At 36.3% G+C, this 20,991-nt stretch overlaps 1 protein-coding gene across 1 annotated transcript in view; it reads right to left on the bottom strand.

Annotated features, from left to right (window-relative positions):
* Window positions 1-509: 509 nt before the first annotated feature.
* Window positions 510-20,991, bottom strand: part of LOC124775227 (voltage-dependent T-type calcium channel subunit alpha-1G-like) — a 790,960-nt gene continuing 770,478 nt past the window's right edge. Inside the window, exons 38-39 of the mRNA XM_047250065.1 lie at window positions 9,709-9,941; window positions 510-2,406 (exon numbers count right to left, since the gene is read on the bottom strand). Coding sequence (XP_047106021.1) covers window positions 1,504-2,406; window positions 9,709-9,941 — 1,136 coding nt within the window. The 3' untranslated portion in view covers window positions 510-1,503. The remainder of the gene's footprint in view (window positions 2,407-9,708; window positions 9,942-20,991) is intronic.

Raw genomic sequence — 20,991 nt, 5'->3', positions numbered from 1 at the left:
AAAGAATATCTGCAGCAGACATGATTTTAAAACATAGTGTATAGCAGATGAAAAATGACAAACATGTTGAAGCTCCTTACTGTTTTACCATTCCGTTTTGTTTTGAATTTTTATGAATGACTAATATGTGGTCAGTAATGAGAATTAGTTTAGTAAATAAAAATGTTGAGAACTATTAAAAAAATTAAGAGGGAACCAACTAAATAGTAAAAATATTCATGATAAATTTTTATTACTATGATTTTTGTGTGGGTTATACCTGTCAGCCAAAGCATTTTCAGCAAATTCTGAGTCTCTGTCAAAGAGCTGAACCAATTATTTGTTTATGCCAATCACAACATATTTTTTAATACCATTCATTAAAATATTCATGCTGTATAATTTATACAACATAACATTTTATACAGACTCTTTTATGATTAAAACAACACTGTACAATTAACAACTGCTAATCATTTATCAAAAAATTGATTGTATATTTTTATAAACAATTTTATACAGGTGTAGTTTTTTGAACAGTTTTCCTTTCATAAATGAAACATAATTTTAGCTGAACAGCATTAGACTTTTGATATAAATAACACAAAACCTTTTTTAAAAAACTTTATGCTTACAAAAATTGAATTTGATGTACTAACATTACTAAATCTTTTTGAAACTTGAATGATCATACAAAAATCTTTTTAAACATGAATTAGGATAAAAATGTCATTTTCTTGATTTATAATTAAAATAATGTTACTAATGACACTTTTATAGAGAAACGAAGAGACCCCATTGCCACAGATATGAAAAACTTAATGAAGACACAATTCTTGTGTCACTAAAATCATATTGGCTCCTGTGTCACAGGTTCTAATTATGTTCCCATGTCTGTTCCTGTGTACTGGAGCATTTCTTTCAAACATTGCAGGCACAATGTGCCAGACATGGGAAGTAGCAGAACCTGCTGACATTTCTGATTTTAACTAAATTTCAAGTATTGTTTATGCAGTTTCTCACTGTCAGAAATTTACAAAGAGGTGCTAATTATGGATGATGAGAGTTTTAATAGTTAGAAGTTAGAGAAAACGGAAAGTTAAAATAAAAAGATATGACACATTTTTGCAACATTTGAGGATCCTTTTATTTCAGTACTCTTTTAAACTAAAATAACCATGTTTTAGAAGAGAGTACTATATGCTTGCTGTTTAATTTGGTAATCTCTTTCTTAGCAGAACATCTATTTAATGTTGTTTCTATTTTTATGCACCTCCCTTTTTGAAATGACAGGTACTGATTTCACCTAATTTTAACAGCGAATAGTCTATGTACCTCCATTTTCTCTCAGATACTATTGTCATCCTATGTGACTGTTATTACTCACATCAACTATGATATGTGTCTGTTAGCCATTAAAAAGAAATTAATCAAACTTCAGTAACAAACTATGAACTAAATTTATTATGAACAAAAGTATTAAATACATAATTAAGTTTTTCACCAGAATGTTTACTGCGTAAGTCATTTGGATATTGTTCTTGGTTCACTGCTGTGTCCAGCACTTTTACTGTCTTCTGAAATGAGACTTCTGTAAATTGGTTCGGTAGCACTGTCATCCACCTCAAATGAAACTTGGAAAAGGTCACACGTATCATCACATTCCTTATCTGCTTTGCACTCTCTTGTGTCTATATCTATTTTACAAACATTGTCCTTTTCACTGTCCACACTGTCACAATCTACAATGATTCTGTCAGTAACTTCACCTACAATGACCGGTCTGGAGGTAGATGGAGATTTTCTCCCACTGTGTGATGAGGATGAAGAACTTGGAACTGATACCGTAATTTCACTGTGTGTAACAAACAGTGGTGTAACATTTGTTAATTCTAAACTGGAGGCATCACTTGAAAGACTATCATCTGCATGTTCACCTTTTGATGAGGACTGAAAGTGAGTATGCACTGCCTTTTCTGTTAACAGTGCTGGTGGGGACTGAATAGCAGTTGCTAATTCACAAATGTTTTCACTTCTTAAGCTGCTAGTCATACTGCCACTTCTGTTTAGATCATGAGCTGTTACTAAAGTCAAAGAGGGAGTTAAAAACCGTGGAGCAGCCATAGTTCTGTCTAAAACAGGGGCTTGTAGAGTAGACTGTTCCGCTGTGGCTGCACGATAAGGTGGGGGTATTAGTGTAGCTGTTGGAGATACACAGTCAGGGGAAATATCATCAGATGGAGTCACGGACTCTGGATCTGCCCAGTCAGTTCTCCTTGACTGGGTGCCAACCAGGAGCTCTAGACGTTGTGTGCTGCCCAGATCACTACGTCGCAAGCCAGGCACTGCCAGCAGACCTCTACTCCCCTCATGTGGGTCACTTGCAGTTCTTTGTATTGGTGCTTTCTCTTTCACCTGAGGCAGCAGCTTAAAATTTGAAAATACATACATTAATGAAGGTGCCAAGAAAAATCTTTTCAATAACACAATTAAAATGATCTTTATTAATAACGAAACAAGAACAGTAGGATAAGCAGTCTGACAAACATAAAAATAAATAAATTAAGAACTGGTTCAGAATTAAAAACAGAAGCTTCACTGAAAAGCAAAAGATGTAAATGATGTTTCACAATTCCTATTAAAGGCTTCTAGGGCTTGTAATGGGAATGATAATGTTTTGATAAGGAACCCATGTCTAGAAATGTACCATTTGGTTATGAAATAAGTTTGAAGTTTGAATTACTTTCAAATCTCCTGCTTCCTGGTATACATAGAAACCAAGAAGAGGGCACTGTCATCAGTCTCTGTTGTAGTTATGGCGTCAGGTACCATTTTTGTCCACCTACAACAATGGCTGCAAGGAACTGGCACATCTGCAACTAGGAAGGTTGAATGTAGTGCTCCACAGATGTGCCTCACTCTTGATTTTGAAGAGGATGTCCTTCATCACTTAGAGGAGAACCCAACAATAAGTACTGCTTACAATGAGTACTCAAAGCATTGTCATTTACATGGGCTCCTGTACAGCATGCAAGTAAGATTTCATTGGCTCTACTGTGTTTGTACTGTGATATGGGAGATTTGAATGTGAGAATTGAATGTGGTCTGATCTTCAAACATGTTTTACATCCAACTGATACATTTCCAGATGTGGATTCATTATCTAAATTTTACCTACTTAGTCTCCTCTACAACCCCTCGAAGCCTGTAAAAGTAATTGTGAAATACCCTGTATAATAAGTGTTTTGGTGCCTGTCACCTGAAAAGAAATGGAAATTCCTTTCCCGGTCCAGGGCTTATAGTATCTATTAGTAAGTATGGAAGTAGATTTCCATTAAGGATCAATATTAATGGTTTTGTTAGGGACTATAATTCAGTCTTCGTGAGGTTAAGATGTAAGTGTAGGTATGTGTGTGTGTGTGTGTGTGTGTGTGTGTGAGAGTGTGTGTGTGTGTGTGTGTGTGTGTGTGTGTGTGTGTGAGAGAGAGAGAGAGAGAGAGAGAGAGAGAGAGAGAGAGCCCAAAAACAGATTTCATTAATGATGCTTCTTTAAATAAAGTTTTACCTTTCAAACTATCAATTTGTTACTGAGTAAGTATATGAATGGTTCTGAACTACTGTCAAAATTGTTACTTATCTATCCATTTTCACAATTACGGCGGAAAAGTTCTTATCGTGCTGACATCACGCAGTTTCCATACAGATTAATTACCCAATTCATTCCAATGGCCCTTAATGAAAGCACCTCAAGGATGAGAAAAAGTCGGACAAACAAAAATACATAAAATATGATATGCTCATGTTTCTTTCACATACCCCCAAGAGTGTTTTATGTTTAAAAAGTGAAAAAATACCATTTTCATTTATGTACATGTTAATTAAAATGCTTACAACAAATTATTTAAATGTCTACATACTAAGCTGCATAAGATAATTCCAATGCTATTGTAACCAAGCACCACCAAAAATGAAAATAGTTTGCAAAACTGACTTACACAAATTGCATTACTGTTCTGATGCTAACTTAAGTCAAGTGTAACAGCACCCATGTTACATGATATAGTACATAAATTGGTTCTGGCATGACTTTGCCATCAGACTATTGGAGCAACTGGATTGGCTATACACTGATTAAAAATAGGTATCAGTCTATAGACTTAGAATACACTATTCTCATAGATGAACCTTGTACTAATAACATTTGAGGTCATACTGACAGAGAGGAAGGATGTAATGCTAGTACATACAATCAGTAACTCACAGTGTAATCATACAGCTACAATAGCCATGATTCGAAAGGCTAAGTGGAATGTTTAGAAACATTTATTCCTGTTACAAAAGCCAATCCATTACAGAAAAATTACGTTGTCCACAACATTTTAAACTAATGGTGTTAACTATTTGGATCTAAATAAATTCACGTTGTACATTATCAGAATAATATTCAGAAACATTTGCAGAGACCACAATAATGTGATTTTTATATGCAAAGAAGAAAACCCCTCCAGGATAATGTACCGGTATGTTGATGATGATGGAGCCAATAATAAATGGCAAAAACTACTTAAAGATGAAAAATTAAACAACAAATTCATATTTTTAATGTGTATTAAAAAAGCGTTTTATGATTTTCAATGAATAGATTGCTGAATGTAGCAAAGGGAAAAACAATTCTATCCTTATATATCACATTATCAAAAGTGCTAAATTAAATGCCATTGTCAAAACCAAGCTTCCATGTAATTCAAAAGGGAAGCTTACAATCAATATATGGAACCAGTTATTACTTAATGGGAGTGAGACATGGACTTTTAATGAAGAAAAAGAACACCCCAGAACTGAGGGTATCAGGGCAAGCAGAGAAGATATGCATGTTTTAAATTATCAGGAGAGACAGAATGAATAGAATGGAGTAGAAGACATAATGACTGTTCTGAAAATGAATTGGAGCAGGAGGGAACTTATACCCAAGTGACTGGAATGTAAATCCACATAAAAAATCCTTTGGTGGATTCCAAGAGATAAGAAAACACTGACACTGTGGCTTAATCTAAAGTGGCAAATGAGACTGGAAGACACACAGAAGCAACATGGATGTGCAGAGGTGAAGACTGTAATCCATAGGAAAGGCCTGTATTGAACAGGTAAGATTATGGCATTAGTTGGAAAATAACTCACTATTCACTGAACAGCTGAGGGTTGAGGGAGATTTACTCAGTTCTGATACGCACACTCAGGCAAGTTACAAAGTAAGGATTGCAAAACTGTATAGCGAATAGTTGGTTGAGCTAGAAGAAAACTATTTAGGATTTACTGTTTGGGAGAAACTTTTTATGAAACAATGGGCACTCTCCGGAAGGACACCTAAAGAAGTGAGTGCTTAAATTTCATTTGAAATACTGAGAATTCCTCTGTAAGTTGGAAATATTTGCTTGATGAACTTTAAAAAATTCATTCATGGCAGGAAAAACAAATCTGCTGGGAAAGGCATCTATGTTTATACAATGTAATAAAGGAACCTATAGCTCCAAAGACTCTGATACTATCTCTGTGTGCCAGTTACTGCTATCACTTTGTACAATATTCTTCTAGCTTTACAGTTTTATTTTGGTGCCAGTTTCCCTTATGTATGTAAGCTCAGAATAAATATATGAAGATGGACCAATTTGTTAAGGAATTACATTGATTGATTCCTTTCTTCTGTTCATATACTGCAAGATGAGGTAATATCAGATGGAATTTTCATTTTATTTAAGGTAACTTCATAAAGAATATTAAATTCTTGAGACAAAAAGTGCAAGATATTTTGGATGACATTGGAGAATAATATGATCAAAGAACTTCAGTCACAAATATTTTTAATTAGTTAGAATCCAACAAATAAAACTGTCTGATGTTACCCCCTTGATGGGATAATTTCTGACATTCATTGGATTTACACACAAAGGTCCATATTACATCTAATGGGATAATTTTGTACAGTGACTACCTTTTTAAAAAACAGACATACTTAGAAACACGTTTTACTTGCTTAGAAAACATTCTACACATCTTCAATAAACATTTGACACATATTCAGAAAACTTTCACAGACATATTTACAAAATATTTCATTAATTAAGGCAAACTACTCATACAACAAATCAATAATAATCTACAATATGTTCTCAGTGAAAGAAAACTCCCCCTTTTCTTCTCTTTGAGTCAGCAACACTCTTACAAGTTGGCCTTGTCTACAGTATCATCATCTGGAATGACAGGAAAAATAAATACAGATTTGCTGCTTGAAATGGATGCAGAAATCTGACTTCCACTTCTTTTGTGCCCACATTTGTTGCAATTCCAACAAACTGCCTATTTTGCTGCTTCCCCCCAAACATTTGTGGACAATCCACAAGAACAAAAGCCTCCACTTCCAAAACTGCTTCCCCTCACTGCTGCTTTTGTCACCAGTTGGTATTACATCATTATTCACAAGTAATTCAGACACTGAGTCAGCATTATATATCTTTCTCTTATTGATGCATAAAATGGATTTTCCTTGGGAAACATCTAATTTTCACTTTTGTTGGACACTCGTGTTATTTTTCATTCCATAGTGAACATTCTGAAGCATATCTTCAAAGCTTGAAGACAAGGCTTCTACAGAACTGTTTTGAGAATGACTTCCATCAGGTAATTTTTTGAGGACTCTTTCAGGCTCAAATGGAATTAATCCCATAGCATGAAATGCAGGAGCTTTTCTTCCATTACATAAGCACTGCCCACCAAGCAGCTTTTAAAGGTCTGAAGAAACCTATGTCTAATGGCCGCAAAATATGAGTACTGTTTGGTGGCAATAAAATAAAAGAGATTTTATTCTTCTCACATTTGTCAATTACTCACAGTGATATGTGATTTGAAAGGTTGTCTCCTATCATAACTTTCTCCCCATCCACTGAGTTCAGGTAAGGCACTGCAATAGTAATACACCAGTCTTCAAATATAGACAGATAAAACCATCCACTTTTATTGTCGTTATAGCATGTTCCTTTGGACCTCCTTCTTGCCAGGTGTCCCATATATGCTCCAATTTGAAGACCACATAGGGAGGTAATAGTTTTCCATCCCCAGTGGCAGAAGAACCTAAGTGCAGAGCAGCGTGGCAGTAGAAGAATCTAAGCTCCTTTCAGGATGTTTTGTTCCCCTTCTATCATATGCTTCCTCTGAGGGTCATCACACAGATTGGTCTTGTCATAATTGATTACATTTTTGGGATCGATATTTTCCATATTTTCACCAACGTTCTGGAAATATGATTTCACTGTCTCTAACTCACTTCAGCACATTGCCTTTTAATGTTCTCTGATAGCTGGACACTTAATATGGCAGAGTGATGCTGTAAGAATGAACGTGACCACTCAATCCCTGTTGTGTTATAAGGCAAGCAATTTTCCCTTCATCCACATTTATCACGATATCCTTTCACTATGTACCAAACATCATCAGAGGTAAAAGGAAAACCCCAATGTGCAGGCCTTAAAATACCACAGACAAGTGTGTTCGCTTCAATAGTACTTAAGGCAGAAGGCCTTCCAATCACTAGAGGGTTTGTATTATTAACTTTATTCTCTAATGTTGAACATGGTACATTGAATTTGCTTGACGTCTTTCAGTACGATAGTTTTCCTGATCTTACAGCTACAAACCACCTTTTCAAGATTTTCATGATCACCTTGGAAGAGCACCAAGCCTCCTTTCGTAAGTACGTGGCATTGTCCGATATTATCTCAATATTTGTAGATATCTAAAAATAGTTTACTAGTCACTAGTGAAAGTGAGATGTGGAGACAAACTGCATTTACGTTTTCTTCTTAACATTTAAGTAAGTAAACTATAAGCAAATTAGGCTTACCAATTTTTCCTCTTCTTGTACAATGATGAAAGTATTCGCATACAGATAACTAGCAACCACAATTGCACACTGCACTGTAACCTGCTAAGCACCACTGTTTCAACTTCCAACTGCAACAATGTGTATTCGTATATGCTTGACAATAATTAAGGTACGCAAAATGTGCACGTGAAATAAAAGCCTGCATTCAGTGATACCGAGGTAAGAACAGAAATACACTGTTCCCGTCCGAAATAACCTGTGTGTCTGATATTTCCCCATCTTAAGGTACTGAGAAAGAGAGACTAGGAAGGGAAGAAGAGACTGAAGTCAGTTGAGGATACCAAATTTACTTACTGACTTACAGAGCTTATTTTCATTATAACATGAAGCAATAACAATAATAAAAGTGCAGTACTATAATCCTTTGGCATGTTGAAGGCTCATATATAAGACTTTATGGAAGAATCTCATTTTGGAATGTGTGTTCCAACATAAATCATCATCTTTCACAAGAAATTTGAGTCAAATGTAGGCTCATTAAGCAGCAATTTCAAAGCAAGTCAGATTCGACAAACAACCTTATAATCATATACATACATATCAGTTGTGTCAACTCAAGCCTGACACTGATATCAAGAGAGACAAATTGGTGATGAAAACCTCATGCTGTGGCAGTCTGAAGTGGAAAGCAAGGGCTACTGTGAACAGGAGAAGGTCCACAAAGGAACCTCAAGCAGTTAAATTTCATCTCCTTTAAGCTAAGATAGTGGCTATGTTCCCAAAAAGCTTTGAATTTAGTTTTACCTTGGTGCATTTTGTGTACTAGAACTGACTGATGTGCTGATTAACAACAGTAACTTCAATCAGTAGTGAAACTGGTTATTTAACATATGTACAGCCCATCCATTCATTCTAGTACCCTATATCCAGCCAATGGCTGTTAGTGACTGGCATGATATTTCTGTAATTTCACGGTGAACCGACCACAGCTCGTGGTCTATCGGATAGCTTTGCTGCCTCTGAATCACCGAGTCCTGGGTACTGTTCGCAGGCAGGTTGGGGATTTTCTTCACCCAGACACTCGGTGTTTGTGTTGTCCTCATCATTTCATCATCATTGAGGAAAGTGGTGAAACTGAACAGTGAAAAGATTGGGAATTCGTACGGGCACTGATGACCATGAAGTTGAGCACCCAACAAACCATATACCATCATCATCATCATCATCATCATCAACATCATCACATCCACGGTGAACAATACCTGTATTTAGGCTATTATTACAATGGGATTGTGACCCCGAAAGACATTTTAAAGCTACTGCTGCCTTCAAGCTCCACCCTGCCCCCTACTTGAGGAGGAATCCAATTACCACTGTTATCTGTGTCTAGTGATATCACATGGTCAAATGTGACATAGTTTTTCAGCGTGTTAGCACATCAAACAACTGAGGCAAAACCTGGGAAACAGACAAATATTTATCTAAGTGGACGTGCAAAAGTGCCTATAAGCCGCATTCAGACTGGCCAGCATGCCGGCCCTCATTGTTAATCTATGAGACAGATTGATCAGGAGCTGGCACACATCCATGTCCTGGAAGGGGGTGCTTTAATGCTCTTATCTATCCTGGCGAGTGTTTAACATATGTAAAGGACACTGAGCTAACAAGATTGTGTAACACTGAAAGATTTTGATGTTTTAAAATATATGACCTGTAAATAATGTAATTATCCAGAAACAAATGAATTGTGTGAAATATGTCACTCCATATACCAGTAGTTCCTACCTGTGTATTACTTCAAAGAAAGTATGGGGTAAAATTAGTGGATACTATGTACTAGGTACCTTACTTACCCAGTTTGGTGATTCTTCTTCAGCATTTTCCTCAACTGTATCAGTATTGATGTCACTGGCTGCTTTGTAGACAGCTGTATATTCAGTTGCAGGATATGCAGGAGGAATGCTGGGAGGCAGAAGAGGCCCCTGATGAGAGTGAAAAGTCTGCCGGCGTCGATTATGTGCTCCACGTCTGCTGCGAAGCTCAGTGGAATCTCTGCGCCTCTCATTCATACCACGTACTCTTTCATCTATTGAGAAAGTGTTATCTTAACACATTTCAAGATGCTTACAGTAAAATAAATTAGGAGGAAAACGTGAAGTATGAATCTATCTGTTTTAGTTACGTGGATCCAAAGATTCTTTCATTATTCCTTCAAAACTATTACCTATGAGGCAATTAGTGTCATTTGTAGCTGATAGACATTGTATATGTTACATATAAATACAAACTAAAAGATTAGCCTTTTTAAAAAATAAAGGATTAATTTGCTTTGAGGAATGTACTTCCAATATTGGAGTGATGCTTTTAAGTTTTACAGTTGAAGCCCATAAATTTCTTTGTTCATTATTCCTAAAATAATTGAAAAGAAAAATATGATGTGTAATAATTGTCACATCTGTGTAATGTGAGTTTTTGTATCTTTGCTATGTGAGTACAACTGAATCTTTGAACTGGTAAACTGAAAGTACAAGGGTTGGAACTTTAATAGTGGCAACTGTTTATTTACAGCTCATACAAAATAGATACATGTTTCAAAGTTTTACTGACCTTCAAAGTAGTCACCAGCATTGTGTGTAACTCACTGCCAGCAATGTGTAAGTTGTAGGATACTCTTAGCAGTGCCAGTTGTATTGACAGTTTGAGCCACGCGGTATACTGCCCAACGAATGTGTAGCAGTTCCGAAGCGAATGCCGTGAAGTGTTTCCTTCAGTTTAGAAATTGAGTTGAACTTATGAGGGCTTAAGTCAGGTGAGTGCAGTAGGTGGTACAACACTTAGCAGCCCCACCAGTCAAACATATCAGTAACAGTTTGCATTGTACGTGCTTGAACATTTTCCTGCAATATGATGGTCAGGTCCTGCAGAGACTGTCATCACTTCTGTCTCTAAGCTGGTCGTAGGTTATGTTCCGAAAATGATCAGTGTAGAGACAGAAGTGATGACATTTTCTGCAGGACCTAACCATCATTTTGCAGGAAAATGTTCATGCACATACAGTGCAAGCTGTTACTGATATGCTTGACTGATGGGGCTGCTGAGTGCTGTACCACCTACTACACTCCCCTGACTTAAGCCCTCATAATTTCAACTCTATTTATAAACTGAAGGAAACACTTCACAGCATTCACTTCAGAACTGCTATAAATTCATTGGGCAACAGACTGCGCCACTCGATCTGTCAACACAACTGGCACTGCTAAGAGTATCCTACGACTTCCACATAGCTGGCAACAGATTATACACAATGCTGGTATCTACTTTGAAGGTCAGTAAAACTTTGAAACACATATCTATTTTGTACGAGCCATAAATAAATAGATGCCACTATTAAAGTTCCAACCCTTGTATTTGGTATTTTATTGTTGTCAGTGCATCTCTGAAGAACCAAGCTTTGCAAATTTTTGGTAACCTGTTTTAAATAAATAATCCTAATAGGTCATGGGCCCAGAGTGTGTGTGAACAGCTGTGAAATGTTTATTTTACTTGTGAATAATTTTTTGCAAAATAATGTGAATCTGGCCACTGTTTTGTGTTTGATGAAAATGGTAGCTGGCACTAGTGATTAAAAAATAGAAGTGGATAAACTCAGAGCACCTTAAGACTGGGAAAAATGGAAAAGGTATGTGTTGATGCTGTTCCAAGCATAAGCACCTCAAGATATTGTTAACAGTATGTACAAGTGTCCTGAATTGGTGGAACATGTGACCACAGAAACATTAGCAATACATGAACCGAGGTTGAAAGTCATTGTAAAGTGACATGTTTATTAGCATGCAGACTAGGAAAATCTGTTGCTGAGCTGGTGCTGACATGCATTCACACAAGTGAAATTTGGGATAAGTTACTTGCTTGATTCGAACAAATGAGTACACAGCAGCTGCACAAGCTGATCAAATCATTTTTCTGTGTTCAACATGATAACAAAGAGAACATTAGTACACATGCTGTGAAGTTGCAGAAGGTTTTTGTGGATTTGAACGATGACTGCAGAAGCATGAGGAAAATGTTTTGTCTGAAAGAAAGGTTTTTGTGGATTTGAACGATGACTGCAGAAGCATGAGAAAAATGTTTTGTCTGAAAGAATCTTAAATGGTCAAGTTTTATCCTCGCTAGGCAAAGAAAGTGGCAATTTAGACCAGTGGGAAATGATTGCTTTTGAAAGTTTAAGTATGAACCATTTCATTGAAAAACTGTGAACGACTGAATTGCATTCAAAGTATAGTTGAGTCAACTGTGGTTGCTGCATGCAGTGGTCCTAAGGAGATAATTCAGTGATGTAAAAGTGAAGATATTGCAATCTTTAAAAACAATCTTGAATACACAATATGAAAATTCGTTGACGTAGGTGCACCATTGGGTATCAGAGTGTGTTGAGCAAGACAGTTAGTAACACTTGCATCAATCAATTTCAAAAGAGTGTTGCACTTCTGATACATGTTTCTGGTGCCTCAGTCAATAAATGTGTTGAAGTATACTCTTAGTACTGCAACAGTGGTGCCACAAATCACATCAATGTAAATAAACTATACCTTGTATTGAATACAAAATTCGTTGTTGGAGGGAGAGAGAAGCAGTTGAATAATGCCAGAAAAAATGCTGAATTGAAAAATGTACTTTATGTTCCTGAAGCAAGTGCTCCTTTGTTATCCACAAAAGCAGATGCAAGAAATGGTTTTTGGAAGAGAATTGATAACAAAAGTATCAAAATTGAAGACAAAGTGATTCAGGAAAAGATGATGACTGGTCATGACAGTCATGGTCTCTCATGAGAGTTTTGGTCACCAACACAAGCAACACATAAAAATCATCTTGAAGAAGAATGATTGTAGCTCTTAGGGAGTAGCATGAGACAGGAATGGACACTATGTGCGCTCAGTGGGTATGCCTGGGGGCCTCATTCAACATGCTGAAAAGGATATTCCAACAGTCACTGAGGGGACAGGGTGCAACCAACTGCAAAATGTGGTGCACTCTATCCAATACAGATAATGACAGCTGTAGAAAACCCAGAAGTAAATGTGTAAGATCGAAAGAAATACCTCCCACAGGTGCGAGTATTAAAATCCTAATGGTAAACTGTTGAAGCATTCACAACAAAGTGCCAGAGTTTGAAGTGCTCATGAACAGCTGTGAAATTCACATAATACTAAGTACAGAGAGCTGGTTGAAACCTGAAATTGATAGCAGTTAGATTTTTATGGAAAATTTAAGAGTATATTGAAAGGATAGGCAAATGGGAAATGGAGGTGGTGTATTTGTCACAGTAGACAAGAAACTCAAATTCATCAGGATAGAAATTGAAGCTGTATGTGAGAGTGTTTTGGCAAGACTCAGTATCAGGAGAGCACACAAAACGATAACTGGATCTTTTTATCACCCAAGAGACTCATCTCCTGATGTAACTGAAAACTTTACAGAAAAGCTCAGTTCACTTCTACATTAGTTACCTGGTCATACTGTAATCATCATTGGAGACATAATTATCCAACAATTAATAGGAAGAATTACAGTTTTGTTAGTGGTGGGTGAGACAAAACTTCCTGTGAAACATTACTAAATGTTTTTTTTTTCCATAATGTGGGGCCACAGTCATAATATATTTCCTTAAAGTCAGTACTGTCATTAGACTGGTTTTTATTTGCAGTGTTACATTTACACGGTCGCGATTTTGGCTTTACAATGCCATTTTCAAGTGATTTAATGTTATACAGTGCCTAAGATGGCATACTGTCATATTTAAAATACACTATTAGACACATTGTCTAAGGGTCAATATTTCTGGTAAAAGCCTACTGCTTTATTTTATCACTGAGTGAAAAAAAAACACTGTTAGACACATTGGGCTTTTACCAGAAATATTGACCTGACAATGTGTCTAATAGTGTATTTTAAATATGACAGTATGCCATCTTTGCACTGTATAACATTAAAACACTTGATAATGGCATTGTAAAGCCAAAATCATGATCGTGTAAATGTAACATTGCAAATAAAAAACAGTCTAATTACAGTACTGACTTTAAAGAAATTACTAAATGCCTTCTCTGAAAACTATCTAGAACAGATAGTTAGGAACGCCATTCATTACGGAAATATATTGGATCTAATGGCAACAATTAGTCCTGATCTCTTTGAGGATGTCAACATCAAAACTATTGACCATGGCATGGTTGTGGCATCAATGGTTACCAAAGTACAACTGAAACTAGTAGAATGATACATATGTTCAGTAAACTAGATAAAAAACCAGTAGTGTCATCACTGACAAACTTGAAACTTTCAGCACAGGGCAGGAGCATGTAGATGAGCTATGGCTCAAGTTCAGAAGAATAGTTGATGATACACTGGATAGATATGTACCCAGAACAGTTCATAATGGGAGGGAACTTCCATCATATACAATCACTGTAAAGAAACTTCTAAAGAAACAGAGATTATTGCATAATAGGTGTAAGACAAAGTGTAGGGCTATAGATAAAGAGATGCTGAATGAAATGTGTGGATGTCAAGAGAGAAATGTGTGACACCTTCGATGAGTACCATAGCAGAATATTGTCGAGTGATATTTCACTAAAACCAAAGAAATTTTGGTCATATGTAAAAGCTGTTAGGGACACCATAGTTAAGTGTTCAGTCCCTAGTGAATGAGACAGGAACTGAATTTGAGAATAGCAAAGCAAAAGCTGAAATGCTTAACTCTGTTTTAAAATGCCGCTTCACAAAGGAAAACCCAGGAAAACTGCTCCAATATAATTGTTGTACCACTGAAAACATAAATGAAAAATAAGTATGAGCATCAGTGGTACTGAAAAACAGCTGCAATCGTTAAAACTTAACAAAACCCCAGGGCCTGACAGAATTCCTATCAGATTCTATACTGAATTTGTGGTTAAGTTAGCCCCTATACTAATCAGTGCCCAGTTACTGGAAAAAAGCATGGGTCACACATCTACAAGAAGCGTAGTAGAAGTAATCCATGAAACTACCATCCAGTATCCTTGACACTGATTTGTTGTAAAATCTTAGTACACATTCTGAGCTCAAACATAATGAGATATCTCAAACAGTATGACCTCATCAATGCCAGCCAGCATCAATTCTAAAAACAACGATCATGTGGGGCCCAGCGCGCATATTTCCCACCTGACATACTGGAAGCCTTGGATCAAGGCAGATTGCCGAAAACATTTGACTCAGTAACACACCTACACTTATTGTCATTATTAGGATCATATGGGGTATCAAGTGAAATTTGTGAGTGGATTTAGGAGGTTTTGGTAGGAAGAACACAACATGTTATCTTGGCTGGAGAGTCATTGTCAGATGCAGAAGTAGCTTCAGGTCTGCCCCAGGCAAGTGTGTTGGGACCTCTGCTGTTCATGTTGTATATTCATGACCTTGCAGTTATCTATAATAAAGTACTGTCTGAAAGAAGCTGCATGAATGTTCAGTCAGATTTCAATAAGACTTCAAAGTGGTGCAAAGACTGGTAACCTGCTTTAAATGTTCAGAAATGTAAAACTGTGCACTCCACAAAACAAAAGAACATAGTATCCTATGACTATAGTATCAATGAGTCACTGTTGGAATCAGCCAACTGATACAAGTACTTGGGCGTCACACTTTGCAGGGATATGAAATGGAATGATCACATAGGCTCAGCCATGTGTAAAGCATGTGAATAACTTTGTTTCATGGTAGAATAATTGGGAAGTGCAATCTGTCTACAAAGGAGACAGCTTACAAATAAATCATGTGACAGTTATAGAATATTGCTCAAGTCTGTGGGACCCATATGCACAAATGACTGGCAATTCCAGCAGCTCAGGCTAGAATGGCTCTGGATTTGGCCATCATGTGCAGATGAGGTGTGCTTGCTTGTGTGTATGAATGGTGTGTGTTTCTCTTTTGCTGATGAAGGTTTTGGCTGAAAGCTTTGTGTAAGTGTCTTTTATTTGTGCCTGTCTGCAACTTAAACATGTCTTCTTTATGGTAAGTAGCAATCTGTCTTTTCCTACATTGTTGATATTCCTACCTCGAGTTTCTATTGTTTGACTATGTACTTTTAAGTGGTCAGCCTCGGCCATTTCATCTTTTCCATTAAAATATGAAGTATTGCCAATTCAATCACTTTCATTTTCATACAGCCATAGTATTATTAGAATTACTGAATTTAGTGTAAGAGAATGATTTTATTTATGTTCAGTATCATTTGGAGCTGTTGTAACATAAGGTGGCAGAGTCAACTTTTCAATACACCTGTAGCAATTATTGATAGTCCACCAAGCCTCTATGATGATAAATGCTAACATCTTTGGGCTTTGCTGTCATGATGTATACTTGTGATCTTGTGTATACAGTTTATTCGACAATCAAGTTCACATTGTTTCTTATAGCTGGGTTACCTCTCTTACCTCCAATGAGTATAGGGATAAAAATCCACACGCCAAAAAGACTTGAAACAAAGAAATTTTGTTTTTATTGTGGATTGATGTGCTTGTTAGTTAACATGAAATTAACTCACAAAGATGCTGACATAAAGAATGTCACTGGCATGCTTTGCTCTTGAGGTTCTGTCATCAGTTTGCAACAGCCAATGTCTTGTGATGACATACTATAGCTACATGCACTCACTTCTTTGCTAGGAGATTCTCTTCTGGGGCTTGATGGCACAAGGCATGGACACAACTTTTAATCTGCAGAAAAGGGCTATAAGACTAATAACTAGAAGTAGTATGTGGGCTCATTGCAAGGAACTGTTTTTTTTTTCTTTTTTTTTTAAAAGAAAAAAACTGGATACTGCATCAAGTGCGTACACCTACGAATCTGCTGTGCATATCAGGATAAATATAACTAAGAATTTCACCAACAAATCAAGGAGCAAGAACTAGTTTGAACTTACAGTTTTGACTCACATTTACTAAGGAGAAACATACAAAAATCCAAAACAGCATTTTCTATCAAGGAATAAAATTGTATAATAAATTGCCCAAGGATATGGAAAAGATTTCTAAAATACATATATTTAAAGAGGCAGGCAAACCATCCTTCATAAGTAATACATACTGCTCAATCAAAGATTACTTAGAGGATTCAAAACAGTGGTTAATAACAAAAGGGTATAACTACAACAATTTATCACATTACAGTAATGTAATGCTTTTACAAGAACATTATGTGCCAATATCAATAGCACATGATAGTAATATCTTGTCCTTCTTGTGAGTACAACACCTCACTCATTGTGGGGGATGCTGACTCAGTTTTTCAGGTGGACTGAGGGGATGACACGAAGAAGGCCTCATGGAGAATATGGCCGCGAGTGTAGAAGTGTGTGAATCTAACTTGAGAAATAGTTATAGTTATGCTGTTAAAAAGGGAGTTTGTAAGAATTGTAACACTGAAATAGCAACGCTAAAAGAACGAATTGCTAGCTTACAATTCAGTCAGTTCCATAAGAAGCGATATTGACTCACTCAAGAAAGAAAATCGGGATCTGCGATCGAAGCCAACACTAAGTGAAGTGATACAAGACAAAAGTAATATATCGTCCAAGTGGGTAAAAGTGCCATACAAAAATAGTGTTCCAACTACAAAAAGAACAACAAAGTTTGCTAAAACTGCCACATTTTCGGAAAAAAACAAATATCATGTTTTGCAAACAAGTGACTGTGATAACGACTCTCCAAATGATCGTGAACTTGAAAAAGTCAGTGAACTGAAAATGAATAGCGTTTTTTCAAATAATGTCAACAACAAACACAGATCTTCAGGGAAAAAGAGTAATGTACTATTACTAACAGACAGCCATGGCAGGAATCTATCCAGCATGCTCCATGAGAAAAATTGCGACATAGCAGTGACTAGTGTAGTGAAACCGGGAGCGGGATGTAAAAATGTTGTAGACATTAACTCTCAGACGAAATTAATGCAAGAAAATGACTTTATCGTCTGTATAATGGGCTCAAATGATGTGGCAAAAAATGAAGTAGAGGTTTGCGTGAAAACGCTACAGAATTTTTTACAAGCTAATAAATGCAGAAACACAGTAGTTGCCACACTTCCTCATAGGCATGATCTGATTTATGGTTCGTGTGTAAACAAAGAAATTCAGAAAACAAACATTAAAATAAGGAAACTGTGTTCTCAATACACTAAGTGCGATGTACTGGATATAAGCAAGCTGCATCGAAATCTGCACACGAAGCATGGAATGCATTTGAACTATGAAGGGAAAAGATTTGTTTGTGATCGTGTTAGTGAAATAATTAAAGAAAGACTTGTAAGGGATAGAACAATTTATCAGCTTCCTGAACATCCTTCCAACAGCAAGGAAAACAAAATAAACAAGAGAGAAGAATGAAAATACAACACTGCTGACGTTCCTAATTTAAACTAGAGGTATGTGATGCTGTAAATATGATCCCCAATTACCAAATCGTGAATACGCCCGAACTAAAAATTTATCACCATAATGTACAATCCCTGCATAATAAGATCGATGAAATTAACATTCTATTAACACATCAACTTAATGATATCTCAGTGTTATGCATTTCTGAGCACTGGCTTAACCCAGAATTAATCCAGAATACGAAAATAAACAAATTTGTCTTGGCTGCTTACTACTGCAGGAAAAACAGCAAGCAGGGTGGGGTAGCAATTTACACAAAGGATAATGTAGATTTTATTACACTACCTGACTTAACTAGGGCAAATGTCGAAAAGGATTATGAAATTGGAGCTATAAAAATTACTCAGTTCAACCTGGTTATTGCTACAGTTTACCGATCACCGTCCGGGAATTTTGAACTTTTCTTAAACAAAATAGAGTCATTGCTAAATAAAATAAATAAAATGGATTGTGAATTGATAATCTGTGGTGACTTCAATATTGACTTCCTCACGAATAGTGGAAATAGGGAGTCCATTTTGAACCTTGCAATGTCCTACAATTTAAAGGCTGAAGTAAAAGCAGCTACCCGAGTATCAGAAACTTGCCAAACAGCTCTTGATCAGTTTCTAGTCAAGAAGAGTTTACACAACACCTCACTAAAAATTTTCAATGCAGGTTTTAGTGATCATCTTGCTCAAATATTAAGCATAAAAGTACAAGGCAGTATTATTAACAACATGTCTTTCAGAACAGCATATCGAAGTTATAATCAGCATAATGTGAACTACTTCAACAACTTATTACAGAAAGAAAAATGGCTAGGTGTGTACAAAATGAACGATCTAAATGAAAAATTCAACACTTTCATTGGTACATTTACCCATTTCTTTGAACTTGCATTCCCACTGAAAACATTAACCATATGGGGAAACTCTAGAAGAAACAGCTGGATCACAAAGGGAATAAGGGTTTCATGCCAGAAGAAAAGACTACTTCATGAAATATGTAGCTCAAAAAATTCCTCACCTGTAGTACGCACATACTATAAAAAATACTCCAAAATATTAAGAAAAGTAATAAAAGCAGCAAAAATAATGGATAATGATGAAATCATTTATAATTCAGCTAATAAATCAAAGGCTATGTGGAGTGTTATAAAAAAAGAATGTGGAGAATACAGACAACCTTGGAAAAATATAACACTATCACATAAAAATAAAAAAGTAACAAACCCCTTAGAAGTAGCCAACACATTTAACAACTTTTTCACAGGTGTTGCTGCAAATATGTCACAGTCAAACTTCAAGAGCACCCAGGCAAATGAATACGAAACTGAAAAACTGAAAGTGCATGTAGAGGATCAATGTACATCAGTTCTGTTTCACAACATGAAGTAGCTAAAGCAATAAAAGGACTAAAAAATTCCAAATCGGCAGGTATTGATGGTATACCTGCAACAATGTTAAAGAAGAGCACATCAAACCTAATTGAAGTACTCACACATTTATGCGACTGCTCACTTCAGGCAGGTACTTTCCCTGATGTGTTGAAAACATCAAAAGTTATTCCTGTGTATAAAAAAGGGGATAAAGACAATGTAAATAACTACAGACCCATCACAATTTCCTCCTGCATCTCTAAAGTACTGGAAAAAGTTATGTATGAGAAACTTATGAAATTTATAAATAAAAACAGCATCCTATGTAATGAACAACATGGATTCAGAAATAAGAGGTCAACGACTACTGCTGTCTATGAGTGCATCAATTCCATCCTAAATCTGATGGACAAAAACAGGAAACAATAGGAGTCTTTATTGACTTGTCAAAAGCTTTTGACATGGTGGAACATAAAATTCTGCTATCAAAGTTAGAAAGATATGGTATTCGAGGTCTGTCCAACAAGTGGATCAGTTCCTTTCTGACAAATCGTATGCAGGCAGTGTGCATCAAGCACACAAATATTGAACTAAAAACTGTATCTAATCACTTATCTGACTATAAACAAATAAAATGTGGTGTACCCCAAGGATCCGTTTTGGACCCCTTCTGTTTCTTCTGTACATAAATGATCTAAGCTTAAATATTGATGCACACAAAACAATCATATTTGCAGATGACACCACGATTCTACTAAAAGGAGATGACGATGAACAGTTACAGCAGACAGTAAACACGGTCACGAAACAACTTAGCAGCTGGGCACAGAGTAATCAGCTTGTAATAAACAGTAAGAAAACCATTGCTCTAAAATTCCACAATGTCCCTAACAAGGACATGTTTATCCCATCAGTCTCTATCAATGACGAACCAGTTGGTAACAGTACTGAAACCAAATTCTTAGGGCTTTGGCTGCAGAGTAACATCAGATGGAATAAGCTTATTGAATATCTCAATGCAGAACTGAGCAAAACATGTTATCTTCTTTGTTCATTAAAATCATGCTGTAGTGAGAAAACAGTATTGAATGCATATCATGAGTACTTTCATTCTCGTCTTAGATATGGGGTCACCTTCTGGGAAAACTCTAAAACAGCTAATAGCACTTTTAAACTACAAAAAAGGGCCATTAGAATCTTGTTTGGGTGCAAGCCTAGAGACTCTTGTGAACCCCTGTTTAAGAAATCTGGTATTCCCCCATTACCGTGTGTATACATTATGGAAACCCTTTTGTTCTTTAA

Source organism: Schistocerca piceifrons, chromosome 2 (assembly GCF_021461385.2).
Source record: "Schistocerca piceifrons isolate TAMUIC-IGC-003096 chromosome 2, iqSchPice1.1, whole genome shotgun sequence".
Taxonomy (NCBI): Eukaryota; Metazoa; Arthropoda; class Insecta; order Orthoptera; family Acrididae; genus Schistocerca; species Schistocerca piceifrons.
Note: the sequence above shows the minus strand (reverse complement) of the source record. Positions and strands in the feature narration are given on the sequence as shown.